The sequence below is a fragment of the Engraulis encrasicolus genome, chromosome 5 (genome assembly GCF_034702125.1).
Source record: "Engraulis encrasicolus isolate BLACKSEA-1 chromosome 5, IST_EnEncr_1.0, whole genome shotgun sequence".
Classification (NCBI taxonomy): domain Eukaryota; kingdom Metazoa; phylum Chordata; class Actinopteri; order Clupeiformes; family Engraulidae; genus Engraulis; species Engraulis encrasicolus.
Genome location: NC_085861.1, coordinates 49,692,463 through 49,707,460, shown reverse-complemented (window position 1 = coordinate 49,707,460; position 14,998 = coordinate 49,692,463). Strand labels below are relative to the sequence as shown.

Sequence of the window (14,998 nt, the reverse complement as noted above, 5' to 3'; positions counted from 1 at the left end):
AGAGCAAACAAATACATGCAAATAAATAGCCCACAGAAACGTAAATATAATAATTTTAATAATTACATACCGGTAATATATTGTGTTATTGTATACTGTAGAACATGTTTGGTTGCACCAGCTGTGTGTCACTGACAAACTGACTTCTCTGTGATCAGTGAAGCTGAAAGGAAAGAGCAGGAGGTTTTTGTACGGCGATATTTCACTGTGTGAACGGGTGGCTATAACCACTCTGTCCACAGTGGTACTCAGCCTCATCCTCCAGCTGGACTCCACTGATGGTGAAGGTGTGGTCAGCGCCTGAGTATGATCCACTGAAACGACTTGGAGTGCCTGTGAATCTATTTGTGCTTCTATAAATCATGAGTTTAGGTGGCTGGCCTGGTTTAAGCTGGTAAAGGTGCATGTAATTGCCAATATTTTGAGATGCTCTGCAGAGTATCTTCACATTGTCCTGAGGCTGGGCAGAGATTACTGCAGGAGACTGGTCCACTGTGATGACTGCAGAATACCCTGGGAAAGACAGAGAACAACAAGTTAACCAACATTCTGTCAGTATGATACTAAATTGCACTATGAAGTGAGTTAAAGTTAAATGACATTAAACAAACAAACAAGCATTACCTTTATTGAGCAGGGTTAAGAGACATGTCAGTTGAAGTATCTGAATCATGACTGTCTCCTGAAAGATGATAAGTGTGAGCTGACTGTGTGAGTGTTGGTCCAGGTCATGGCAGAGGCTGTGTCATTTACAGTATGCAATCAGGAACTGAAAGTGCATGTAAATTCTGATGGTTGGCGCTACTGCTGTGTTAAATATGAGATTGGCTGTCAGACTTGAACTCGTCAGTGCAGGGCCACCATGTTCAATTCCAAAGCACTAGAATTGAAAGGATGATTTTAAATTACTAAGACGACTATGGGGAATAGTGGCTTACGGTATGCTATATTTCCCAAGGGGCCATCAGTACCATCTTAATACGGTTCAGAGATTTGATTATGATTTAGTAACAAGACAGGGTTATGCTGTGAACAAATTGTTATAATACAATACAATTATTATAGCATGTGACACAACATTCAAGGTTTTCAGCAAATGAAATAGCAGTACTCATGATGGTTATTTTTCATCATCATCGGATTTCTTTTTGTGGCACTGTATAATATTTAAATGTTTTACATTTTATTTTTAGGGGGCTGCAGTATTTGGGTCTAAGTTTTATATGCATATGTCATGTTTTTCAATGTGATATGTTTTATTTTTTCTGTTTGTGTTTTGTATTTTCTCTGTATTGGGGAACAGTTTTTATATCGGAACTGTTTCACTCAGCAACAAAAGCAGCTGGTCAGTGATGCATGAAGAGTTGAGGGAGGTTTTTGTACGGCGATATTTCACTGTGTGAGCGGATACTCTTCACTCTGCTGGCAGTAGTAATCAGCCTCATCCTCCAGCTGGACTCCAGTGATGGTGAAGGTGGTCAAAGCCCCCGTCAAGGTGCCACTGAATCTCTGTGGGGTGTCTGAATATCTAACTGTACTGTCATGAATAAGTGCTTTGGGACTTTGTCCAGGTTTAAGCTGATAAAGCTCCATATCATTCCCAATGTCCTGTGACGCTCTGCACAAGATTGTCACAGTGTCCTGAGGCTGGACAGAGATGACTGCAGGAGACTGGTCCACTGTGATGATCCCCATACAACCTGAAACACAAGGACAGTTACAAATGACAAACTGATGAATGATATTTTTTCCAAATTAAATTTCAGTTAACACTCAATGTCTCTTTTTTTGTGTAACTACATCATCATGTAATATTACATGTACATTATTCCGAACCGCGAGTCAACCCTATATTAGGCCTATATGTTATTATAGTAGTAACATGTCACATTCTGTACAAACCCTATATTACAGATTTTTATAATGCGTATTATGTACTTGCACTATCACTTACAGGACCTATAAGGTATAGTGCAAGTACATAATGCTGCATGCTGTTTGTTACATTGTATGTTATTAATGTAACATTGTATCTTATTAATGTAATACATTTCCACAATGGCATTTGTTACAGAATTGCGCATCAAACAAACCTTAAACACCTCGACTCACCATTAATCAAAAGCATAAGGAAATATATCATCTGAACTATTTGGTTCATGTTCAAAGTCATGTTTACACAATGCTCTGTATGCAATGGCAAAGATCAGCTGTGGCAAAGATCAAAGGCAGCTTTAAAGACAAGTCCGTATGCAAATTATTATTTCCATGGATGTCTCTCCACATCTCTTCTTATAGTAACATTTCTACGGCGTTTCTCAGTGAAATGGCACAGTGAATGCATCTCTGTCAGCTTGGAAATGTTAATTTTCGGTGTTGTTAAAAGCATTAGCAGTTGTCGTTAATTTATTTAGCATCAAAATTAATTTCCATTTTTCCCGTCCCTTGGCCTACAGCCTAACTTCAAAGGTTGGGACAAGTAATCGAATATAATATGCAATTATAGAAACTTAAAAACTAACATAAATCACAAAAAACATTCTTGGTTCAAAAAGAAAAGTTTGGGAACCGCTGCGGTAGATTACCCACATATTTCCCTTTAATTATTTTCTGATTGAGAAATTAACTTTTGTGTTCATCCTGAGAAAGCTGTGCATTGTGCATCTATTAATTCTGCTCATCTTTTGACTTTGCATAATTTCAGTTTTGTTCTCACAGAAACATGCATCCTTCCCCTCAGAGATTTTCACTTACTATCTCTGTCCATGCAAATCAAGGCATGCTCCCCTGGGCCCTGCATGTATCCGCCACAGAGCAACGAGCAGCTGCAGGTGTCTCAACAGTTGATACTCAAGATGACTCAAGATGTCTGAGAACAAGAAATTACCAAGACAGTGTAGGGTATTGAGACCAAGACCAAGACCAAGACCTAGACCCACTGGACTACTAACTGAGACTAAAATCAAGACCAAGACCGCTGGTCGAGACCAAGACTAACTCCAGACCCAGTACAAGACAGAGAGACCTATCCGCGACCATAAACCGACCAACCCTATAAATAATTAGCCGTGGCATTGACACACACACACACACACATACACACACACCAGGCCCGTAGCCAGGGGGAGTTCGAGGGGTTCGTTCGAACCCCCCCTTCCGTCCCCCACCCCCCACTCTAACCCCCCAACTACGTTGCATCCCCCTCACTTTGACTGAAAGGCCATTTTATTCCCCTCACTAAAATAAGCCTTTGAAATAAAATAGTAAACATTTGCCTGTTAAAGTAAGGAAATTAAAAATGGTTGTCGTTTGCCCGAGTCCAGCCTTGAGAAACTGGTCCAAACTGCTGCCTCGCTCCAAAACAGAGGTGACACGATGGGGAGATAGCTCAATTGTACCAATTCATGTCCATTTATGTTATGAGTGGGGAGCAACAAACATTTAAGGACAGCAACAACAGACTCATGACAAACTTATAATGAACAAACTAATTAAAAGATTTGAAGTGTGCTCGTGTATTTGACATTGGAGTAGGGAGCCAAATGAAGTCCACTTTCGGAGGGAAAAGATCCCCCCCACCACAATGCTGGCTACGGGCCTGCACGCACACACACACACACACACACACACACACACACACACACACACACACACACACACACACACACACACACACACACACACACACACACACACACACACACACACACACAGAATTGTTTTCAGTTTGCTTAATTTAAATAAACTCTGTTGCAATATGGAACAAAAGAAAAAGTGGAATTTCCATCCATCAGTGACTGTTACCAAAATGTGCTGCAGAGTTGGTGAAGTCGCAGCTCTGGATAAGGACAAAGCGGTGTATGAATTACCTCTAGGCTCTGTACAAAGAGGTTGCATACTGCCCCCTTGTGTTTTGAAGTGTGCTCGTGTATTTGACATTGGAGTAGGGAGCCAAATGAAGTCCACTTTCGGAGGGAAAAGATCCCCCCCACCACAATGCTGGCTACGGGCCTGCACACACACACACACACACACACACACACACACACACACACACACACACACACACACACACACACACGGACACACACACACACACACACACACACACACACACACACACACACACACACACACACACACACACACACACACACACACACACACACACACACACACACACACACACAGAATTGTTTTCAGTTTGCTTAATTTAAATAAACTCTGTTGCAATATGGAACAAAAGAAAAAGTGGAATTTCCATCCATCAGTGACTGTTACCAAAATGTGCTGCAGAGTTGGTGAAGTCGCAGCTCTGGTCCGGATAAGGACAAAGCGGTGTATGAATTACCTCTAGGCTCTGTACAAAGAGGTTGCATACTGCCCCCTTGTGTACAGAAAGGAGAGTTGCATTTACTATTCATTTCGACATCTGAGTCTGTGTTTAGGATCATAATAGACAACTAAAATTTATAGATATACAATACAATAAATTAATTAAAAAATATATGTATAGAAGTGGCTACTATTTTATATATACAATTTTGGGAATTCACCTGTAGGCTACTGCTGTATTTCATAAATGAAAGGGGACATAACTTCGTGGCACCTCCCACCTGGACACATGACCCTTCAGAATAAGTCATGTGATTAGTTGCACTTTGTAAACGAGGAAGTAGACGCAGGCAAGTAAAGAATAGATGACAGTTGAAGAAATAAAGCTTCAGGTAAGGAATTTATCTTTCGGGACTGTGGAATCACATAATAATACGTTGCAGATGCCTAAAACATGAACCATGTAACTTATAGCGGAAATAGAGACAGTTATTTGTGCTAAAAAGTCACAAGAACACAAATAATCATGTTGCACTCTGGTATGACTTTGGATATTGCAGACTACAGAGTATTTCCTGAAAATGCCAAGCACTAACAGATTCCTTAGTAAACGCACATTCCAAGACTTCCTGATATACTGTTACACGTTGTTGTGACTTTTTGGCTTGAGATAAATTGTGTAATTGGTAGCTATGGTTGTTTAAAGTATTTCCTTGTTTAATACAGACATTTCCTGTGGAAATGGGGTGCCGTCATTTTGATAATGGATGGAGTCTATTTTTGTTTACATGCAACAGCCATAAAGATGTTTCACAGATGATGCATTTTTGCATTGCACATCGGGTGACGCATAAATGCAATTTCGTTGTGTGCAGTGTGCACTTGTGTGCTGTGGAGTGCTGTGTCACAATGGCAATGGGAGTTGGAGTTTCCCAGTTGGACTTTCACTTTTCACACTTCACTTTCACTTTGTACAGAGATGAGAGCCTCATGTGGGATTTTGTTGCTGGCGTTCGCTGCAGCTGCCTCAGCTCTGGAGAACGGGCTGATGAGGACCCCTCCTATGGGCTGGATGGCCTGGGAGAGATTCCGCTGCAATGTGGACTGCGAGAATGACCCCAAGAACTGTATCAGGTGTGCTACAGAGAGATGGGGAAAGTAGATTTAGAGTGATCTCTCTCTCTCTCTCTCTCTCTCTCTCTCTCTCTCTCTCTCTCTCTCTCTCTCTCTCTCTCTCTCTCTCTCTCAATTCAATTCAATTCAATTCAATTCATAGAAGCTTTATTAGCATGACAAAAAATATGTTGTATTGCCAAAGCATTGGTTGAAGATACGTACATTGGTAATGATAATATAATGAAGTAAGTGTTAAAATAAACACACAAATGAATGCTTGCAATTGCATGGAAAATATCAACAAGAAAACATAAGCTATCAGCAAACAGAAACGTGTGTGTGTGTGTGTGTGTGTGTGTGTGTGTGTGTGTGTGTGTGTGTGTGTGTGTGTGTGTGTGTGTGTGTGTGTGTGTGTGTGTGTGGGTGTGTGTGTGTGCATAGTGTGCATAGTGTTCATAGTGTGTGTGTGTATGTGTGTGGGGGGGTAGTGGCTTTTGTGGTGTCTATTCAATGTCCCTCTGTCTATGGCATGCACTGACATATTTGGCAGCAAGCGTTGCTGTCTGCCCTTGTTGTCCCAGTAGGATAGATAATGTTTTATCTGTATTCAGATCCGGGAAACCCGGGATTACTTGGTTAAATTTATTAAAATGTGCTTCTCTAATTTTTGAATATTTTTCGCATTGGAGAAGGAAGTGCGCCTCTGTCTCGACCTCACCTGTCGTGCAGTGAGCACATATCCTTTGCTCTCTTGGCAGCCATGATTGTCGTCGTCTGCCTTTTTCGAGAGCAAGGCTGTGGTCACTGAGTCTGTATTTGGTCAGGATCTGCCGCTGCTTTATCTCTCTCTCTCTCTCTCTCTCTCTCTCTCTCTCTCTCTCTCTCTCTCTCTCTCTCTCTCTCTCTCTAACACAGACCACACACACATCTGTGATGAAATCTAAAAGACATTGATGTTTTGTTTATGGAACTCATTGAAGCATTTCAGAAAACATTTAATGTTGGATTAATTCTCAAGCCATTTCCTTTTGTTGTTGTTGTGCTTGCCAGTGAACAGCTGTTCAAAGACATGGCTGACAGGCTGGCGGAGGATGGGTGGCGAGAGCTGGGGTACGACCACGTCATGATCGATGACTGCTGGACCTCCAAGCAGCGCGACAAACATGGACGCCTGCAGCCAGATCCAAAGAGGTGATTTTTTTTTTTTGGAACGCACACTTCTAAGTCTGGTACACTTGTTTGCTTGCTTCACTTAAAGGACCACTTCTGCCAGTTTCAATATTCTGTTGTATTGGTCACACTACCCTTGACTTGTCAATAACCGGTGATGCTGCAACTTTTGGCTCAGCCCTTTCAGAGATATGAGCTATTCTAATGGGGGCAACTTTTGCTTACATTTTAAAAAAAAATCGTAACATAGGCCCACTCCAAATATTTTCCCAAAAGGTCTCATTGTTTGCCAGTTGTCTGCTGATGTTGCATAACCTTTTGGATGTTTTTGGGAATAAATCAAGATGTTTTTTTATGTAAACAAACACCTGCCCCCATTATAATGACCAAGATCTCGGAAAAGGCTGATGGAAAAAAAAGCTCAGGTACTGACAAGACCATGGTAGTGTGAGCATTATAACTGCATGTTGAAATTGGCCGAAGTTACCCTTTTTAATTTTCTACTCGGGGCCTGTATTGAGAAGCATCTACTTCCTTGAGTGGTGTCCTTTTAAAACAACGGTTGTGCCTGTAATTGACCTTTTGCCAATTTTTATGTGACTGACATTTTTGACCAATCCCAAACCTTTTGTGGTGACCTCCTCTATGGCAGTATAGTGATGGAAAATGGTAAAAAGGCCCTTAGACCACCTAAGAGCTGATTCAAGATCTCAGCCGTGGTGGTCTATTTAATATCTGCTAGTAGCTATTTATAATGAGTTGCTAATGTTAGTTACAGTGTTAACTAATACTGTTTACCGTTACTTTCTGCTTTTTGCTTTCTGCTTCCTTTGCTACTTTTTCACTCTGCAAATGTGGCAGTGAGGTGATCAGCAAGTGGCAGACAGTACAGTTGCATCGTGCATGTACAGTACTATGTTAGACGGGCGAAACGGGCCATATGTCGGTCAGAGGTTGATCAATAAGTATTTTTGCATGATTTTAAAAAAAATGGTTGAATGGCGCCACTTTTTTTCTCTAGACGGTCACAAAATAGGGAAGTGTACTAGTACTGTGGGAAATCCCCTTCTCTAGCATTTAAAGCGTGATGTTCAAATGTGTTCCATGTTTGGAGCCCTTTATGTTAAATTGGCGGACATTGAGACCGCCAATGGTCAAACAACTGTAAAACGGGTCAGGATTGTACAGGTAGCTGTTGATACCTGCTGGCCATTATATATATGGAAACATTTAATTAGTAATGGAAGTGCTTACAATCATTATGTCATGCGGATGGGCTCATCAACTAGTTACCCAAATGAGAAGGAAAATGGCATTTTCCATTTTTGAAGGAGCGTAACGTTTGTAGTTCTCCATGAGAGACGGTTCTGGGGGTTATTCCAAGACCCTGGCTCAGAAGTAAACCAGGCTGATTTAACCTTGAGGTAGTGGTAAATCGTCTACCTGTAATAAAAGAGCCTGGAGTCCTCATTTTCTTAACTAAATTACAACACCTATGTACTACCCCCTGCTTCCAATACAGCATAGCCTATACTGTAGGAAATACAAAAACTCTTTGGCATTGTTTTAGAAATGTTGTATTTTTTGACATTTCTCAGGTTCCCGGGAGGGATAGCCAAGCTGGCACAGTACGTCCACAACCGGGGTCTTAAACTGGGCATCTACGCAGATTTCGGCAATTACACCTGTGGCGGCTACCCGGGCACCACCTTCGACAAGATCGAGACGGACGCGCAGACGTTCGCTGATTGGAAAGTGGACTACCTCAAGTTTGACGGCTGCTACTCTAGTGCTGAGGACCAGGAGAAAGGTCAGTGGTGTTGAAGGCAAGACTGTAGTGTAAGATTCTTCTCTTGAGAGCTCCTTGGCAATAATTGATTATGATTTTTCATGGAACTTTAAGATAAGTATCCCTTTTATGGCCTATACACATCATCAAACACGTCCCACAATGTACAGCAATGACATGTTAGATTTTGTACTGTGAATGCGGTAGAGCTACCTAACCCTTATCCTGACCTTAACACTTACAGGGAGTTCAAATAGAGTATCATTGAAATCCTTTTGTCTTTGTTGGTATTACATTATGATGACATAAAATTGTGACTATTTTAATGTGTTGTTTCATAAAGGGTACCCACTCATGTCGAAGGCTCTGAATGCAACAGGCCGTTACATTGGCTACTCCTGCAGCTGGCCGGCCTATCAAGGCGGACTTCCTCCAAATGTAAGTGTAATGCTATACGGACTCCCTCCAAACGTGAGCCACATAGGACTGTGCCATTGTCAAATTTTCAAACCATATGACCGGTATACAGGCAGTACAGGCCGAGCGGAATTTTTATTTAAATTTTTCATTCACCCTACGATTACAGTTTATGCTCTATCGACACAACAACTTAAAATGCGAAAAAGGCAAAAACTACACACAGTACATGACTACATGGATGTTTCTCAAAACAGTGTCTTGCCTTTAGTAAATTGTCTAGCCATGAGTGGACATACTGCAGAACTAAACAGTGAGGACCATGATAGTACACCTCTCTGATATAAATTGTTTGCTTTTTTGTGTCATTTTTACTTGGTTAGATTAACTACACACTCCTGGGGGAAATCTGCAACTTGTGGCGTAACTGGGACGACATCGAGGACTCGTGGTCGAGCGTGCTCAGCATCGTAGACTGGTTCTATGGCAACCAGGACAAGCTGCAACCAGTGGCAGGACCGGGCCACTGGAACGACCCCGATATGGTTGGTGCTACCCCTTTTTTACCCTTTCATAAACTACTGACGTGTCAATATTTGGCCACAGTGAAACTGATGCCTCACCTTTAAGTTGCTTGTATCACCAACATCATTAATGTTTTTACAGGTTTATGGCTAAGATGTTCGTTTTGTATGTTGATTTGTCTGTGTATAATGTGTAGATCATGTATATAAATAGGTTATAAATACATTTTTAATGCACTTTTAATCTTTATATAATTTATAGTTGAATGTCCATGTCTATTTATCTGGGTCTTTTCCACTGTATTATTTACTGCAAAGCCGTAATCGTAAACATTGTCTCATTTTGTTTTCCTCAGCTGATCATTGGTAACTTCGGCCTGAGCCCTGACCAATCACGTTCTCAGATGGCTCTCTGGGCCATCATGGCCGCCCCGCTGATCATGTCGAACGACCTGCGTACGCTGGCCAGCGACGCCCGGAACATTCTGCAGAACAAGGCCATCATCGGCATCAGCCAGGACCCCTTAGGCATCCAGGGCAGACGCCTGCTACAGGTTCTCTTTCTCTCTCTCGCTCTCTCTCTCTCGCTCTCTTGTGCGCGCTCTCTGTCTCTCTCTCTTTCTCTTTCTCTTCTCTTCTCTTCATTTATCTTCTCTTCTCTTCTTCTCTCTCTCTCTCTCTCTCTCTCTCTTCTCTCTCTTCTCTCTCTCTCTCTCTCTCTCGCTCTCTCTCTTTCACCTCAGAGCAACTGTCATGTTTGTATGTATGAACAGAGAAGATGGATGTGAAAGTGGACTTCTGGTGGGTGGAGGGGATATCTTTTGGATCCTCCTGGTAGAAGTCAAGGTGTCGACTACAGGTGTTCTGCTTGAAATGTCTAGTCTCTCTGAAAGAGTTTCGCTTCTCACACCTGTGGGCACCAGTCTGGTCTGCCTGAGTCCATCTGATCAATCCCAGTCTGAGCAGCAACCGCTGTTCACATCATATACATATACCCACCCACACATGTAGTCAGGTCTGAAAATATCCAGATGTGGGCCAAATGCAGATTTGTTTGGCTCTATACACCAACACTGTGGATTTTGAAGTGAAGCCAGCAAAATATCAAGTTTATCTCTCAGATTTTCATTTATAATTCATTATGGTTGTGTGTAGAGCCATAAATATGAATATGGACTTGACTGAGTATAACTGTTGTTCAGCAGTGTGATCTTAAAAGACTGGCTGTAGACCATGGACGCTAGATCCCTCATACCGTCTAGGGGTAAAATATGTTTGGGTTGCTTGTTTTATCCAACCTCAACCAAAAGTATGCATGTAATATAAACCTCTATACTCAACATAATGAATGGCTACATATTTTGCTTTCTATTTTGACATTTTATATTCTTTCATGATATTCATGATAATCCCTTTTTGATTTACATTTTTGTGTCTTGTGTCCTTATCTGACATCTGCAACTGCTCTCCCTTTCCTTTTCCTTCTCTCTCCCTCACCCTTTCCTTCTCTCTCTCTCTCTCTCTCTCTCTCCCTCACCCTTTCCTTCTCTCTCTCTCTCTCTCTCTCTCTCTCCCTCACCCTTTCCTTCTCTCTCTCTCTCCCCTCTCTCTTGTTCCTTCTTCCTTTTCTCTATTTGGTCACTACTATACAATATGCATATATCTCACTCTCTCTTGCACTCTCTCTCACTCTCTGGCGCGCTCTCTTTCTCTCTCTCTCTCTCTCTCTCTCTCTCTCTCTCTCTCTCTCTCTCTCTCTCTCCCTTTCCTTCTCTCTCCCTCTCCCCTCTCTCTTGTTCCTTCTTCCTTTTCTCTATTTGGTCACTACTATACAATATGCATATATCTCACTCTCTCTTGCACTCTCTCTCACTCTCTGGCGCTCCCTCTCCCTCCCTCTCTCTCTCTCTCTCTCTCTCTCTCTCTCTCTCTCTCTCTCTCTCTCTCTCTCTCTCTCTCTCTCCTCCCCCACCATCAGGAGAAGAGTCGTATTGAAGTGTACTGGCGTCCTCTGGCTGGCTCTGCCAGTGCTCTGGTGTTCTTCAGTCGGCGTACGGATATGCCCTATCGCTACCACTGCAGCCTGGATAAGCTCAACTACACTGCTGGCCTCTACAACGTTAGTACTCACTCACTCCCTCCATCCCACCACAGACCCACTGCGTAGTTAGCATCAGCGCAAAGGCCGGGGACATGCTTGCGTGCCTTAAATTACACATGCAACCGAGTACATGTACTTGCTTCAGGATGACTGGAGGGCACTTCACACAATATTGGAGGAATCCTCTACGAGGCAGATCGCCGCTGGGGCTCTCATTAATGTTTTTCATCATTGTTGGACTCTACCACGACCTCAACATCGTCCCTTCTGTCATTGTTGCACTGTATACGCATGCATCTGGGCACATTGTGCCTGGTGCTTTCCCATGTGCAAAGTTGACATAAAATTTTCATGGCAACGTTTTCGTGGAGGAAAAGTGCACTCATAGGCGTATCGTGCAACAAGTATGTGCCCGGCCTAAAGCTCCATGAACATCGGTTCCATTTCCATTTTGGAACTGATGTGCAGTACGTAGATAGTGAATATAGAATGCTATGCATCTTCGTGTTATACAATATTGTGTAATTTCAGTGGAATTGTTGATCGGCCTGATCAAGCGTTTGGTCCCTGGTGAACATACTAGGTGTCAGCCCTTTGTCCCAAAAGACATGCCCTCTATCTTTTCCTCTATCTGGAACAGCTACTCGGTAGTTGCCACTGCTTTCTGAACACGGAATCTATACTGTACCTCTGCTGCTGATACTGTATTTCAACATCCATCAACGCCTCCATTGTTTGGGAACATTCAATTGCAAAAGGAAAGAATAGGGAAAATTCATTCTGGCTGGTAGAAAAGAAAACTTACTAGTCATCTGGTCTGGATAAATGGCTAGTTGAACTTCTGATGGGCCAGTAAAGATCCAGTATCTACTAGCCACATTTTCTGGTTCTATGAAATGTTAATTTAGAGCCCTGTTTAGCTGGTACTATTATAATAATAATAATAATAATAATAATACTTTGGTTTTATATAGCGCCTTTCAAAACACCCAAGGACGCTTCACAGAGTGTTCTGTTGGAAAGTGTGAGTGTGTGTGCGCGTCAGTGTGTGAGCGTGTGTGTGAATGCATGTAAGTGAAAGTGCTTGTATTATTATGTTTTGTTAATAATGTGTGTGTGTGTGTGTGTGTGTGTCTGTTTGTGTTTTGTGGCAGGTGTATGACGTCTTCACAGGCGAGGTGACATCTTTGGCGTGCAGCACCACACAGTTCACAGTCTCCATCAACCCCTCGGGCGTGGTCATGTGGTACGTTTACCCAGACACTCGCCACACACAGACGGAAGGAGGTGACAGGAAGTACCCCACGGGACACAGGAAGTTCCCCTAATGCACGGAGGATGGATAAAGTGTCCTCAATCAGACGTGGTCAGTTTAACGGAGAGCATTTCTTCCTGTGAAACAAACCCGATTCCATTGTCATCTTTCCCAAACGGAGTCTTGCGAGCTGGTGATTCACCATGATTCACAAAGGTGACAGATTTAAGACTGACTTTGTCTGGAACAATCAGACTGATTTTACTCTGCCTCATGGACAGGTTAATGAGGAAAATATTTTTTTGCACTTTTATAATCCAGTTTTCCTATTATATGATTTTTATTGTATTTTTGATGTCTTGTCAATGGCACACCAAAGTGGAATAAAAACAAGTGCTTTGTGTTGAAGGGCATTGTTGTGTTTCAATCATTAATCTATGGAATTGTTGTGTTTCAATTATTTATTTATGGCACAAAGTACTGGCGTGACACAAACGATAACTGCCATCATGTAAACTTTACCCACTGTAACTGATGTTATGCAACAGCTTATGTTAAACTGTCTCAAAGACTAAGCCTCAAGGAGAGGCTTCGTGATAAGAGTCAGGCCTGAACTGGAGTTTGCTGTTGACTGAACTACTTGGCACACTTCTGTGCACAGGCGGCTGGCTGTCTTTGAAGTGGATGGATTTCCCCTGTAGTACTGTCATGCCATTTCCACAAGGGGGCAGTGCTGTATGCAGATGGCTTTGCCTCTTGGCAGGCTGCCCTCATGGCAAATGTCACTTCCCACACTTTAAAGGTCCGATGTGTAAGATTTCCCTTCCTTCCTGAAAACGTGCCAACAACAATACAATACTGTAACTTTTACAGCTAACCATGTCAAAGTAAGATCTTTAGGACAGGTAAAATGGGTAAAAAAAAAGTGTCAAAATGCGAATATTCATGAAAATACATCAATATTCGTGAATCGGGACCAGTTTGGGAATGGGCGACATTTGTTTTGGCAATGAATACCTAAATTGTTACTGACTGACTGTGATCTACACTGGCAATGGATGGTGATGTTTTAGTGATTTATCATGAGCTGAGTGGACAAAACACATGTCTTAGAGGGGAAAGCTTTCAAGGAAGATCTTACATTCTGCCATTAAATAATCTCCCAACACTCACTGGTTTCTATCTTACCTAATATGTCACATGTACTATTTCATATGTCCATAACCTCAATTCAAAATGGCCTTACACAGATTGCATGTGTATACAGTAGATAGACCTACTACAAAGACTTCAGTGGACCTCTAAACAATGCAAAAGACTGGTTGACCTCAGCTTGACTCTTTGTGTACTCAACTGTTCTACACCGAATGTTCGGAGTCAGCCATAATCATTCACTGCTTATCGCTGACCCCAATATTGCACACAGAGATAAGATGGAGTGAGAAGTCAGGGTGACCAAGGCAAGACCGTCCTCCGTCAGCGGAGGTAAAGAAGGAAGGAAGGAGAGAACAGCGTGACAAAGGGAAGATGAAAAGCACCCTGGAGATAAAGATGTGTACTGTATGACTATACATAGCAATTTATTGTCTTTATACTTTTATGGTCACTTGCAGATAAAGACATGCATACAGTGATTCACTTGATTTTTGGTCGTAGCTGACACATCAAATTGCACATCAGACTGCATATTCCTAATGCATAATGTTGGATAATGTCTGTACCTCTATCTATCTGAGCTATTCCGTCTTGTATTAAAGCAACGGTACATAGTTTTCCTTTTTGGTCGCTCCACAAGCTGAAGTGAAGTGGATAGTCTCTCATTCCATCTATGATGAGACAACCTGCGTCTCCAAACTTAACATGGTTGTAGTGACTGTACACGGTCAGAGGTGCATCGTGCAACCAGGCAAGGCAGGCAGCCGCTTGGGGCCCCTAGATAGTGAATAACAGCCCACACTTTACCACAGTAGTGGCAATTTTGGTTCAAACGTTCATTCTTTTGCATTTTCGTTTGAGGCCCCATCTGACGCTAGAATCGCCTCTGTACACAGTATCAATGTGCAATCACATACTGTATCTCACAACGTACATATATGCATAGCTAGTACTGCACAATATTTGTGACTAATTTGTGGAGCAATTTTCTGATTTGTACATCTAAATTATGACAGGCAGGATCATGGGTTGTACTTCTCGGTATGACTTTATAAAATGTTGGCTAGATCATACATTTGCCATGAGTAACATGGGGAATGAATGCATCTGCTAAATGCATAAGTACATGGTTATGA

General features: G+C 42.1%; 1 protein-coding gene across 1 annotated transcript; it reads left to right on the top strand.

The window, feature by feature from the left end:
- Positions 1 to 4,648: 4,648 nt before the first annotated feature.
- On the top strand, positions 4,649 to 13,115 carry LOC134449598 (alpha-N-acetylgalactosaminidase-like). Its single transcript, XM_063199628.1, has 9 exons — positions 4,649 to 4,727; positions 5,313 to 5,469; positions 6,502 to 6,642; positions 8,220 to 8,431; positions 8,754 to 8,848; positions 9,211 to 9,372; positions 9,708 to 9,905; positions 11,330 to 11,470; positions 12,607 to 13,115. Exons 2-9 carry the CDS (start codon positions 5,315 to 5,317, stop codon positions 12,778 to 12,780), a joined length of 1,278 nt encoding a protein of 425 aa, XP_063055698.1. The 5' UTR covers positions 4,649 to 4,727; positions 5,313 to 5,314; the 3' UTR covers positions 12,781 to 13,115.
- The last annotated feature ends 1,883 nt before the right edge of the window (positions 13,116 to 14,998 follow it).

Bases quoted from the DNA above. Each gene is read 5' to 3' on its own strand.
- LOC134449598 (XM_063199628.1), top strand. From the start codon at position 5,315: ATGAGAGCCTCATGTGGGATTTTGTTGCTGGCGTTCGCTGCAGCTGCC. The intron at 5,470-6,501 runs GTGTGCTACAGA...TGTGCTTGCCAG, and splicing joins GACCCCAAGAACTGTATCAG to TGAACAGCTGTTCAAAGACA. The intron at 6,643-8,219 runs GTGATTTTTTTT...GACATTTCTCAG, and splicing joins CTGCAGCCAGATCCAAAGAG to GTTCCCGGGAGGGATAGCCA.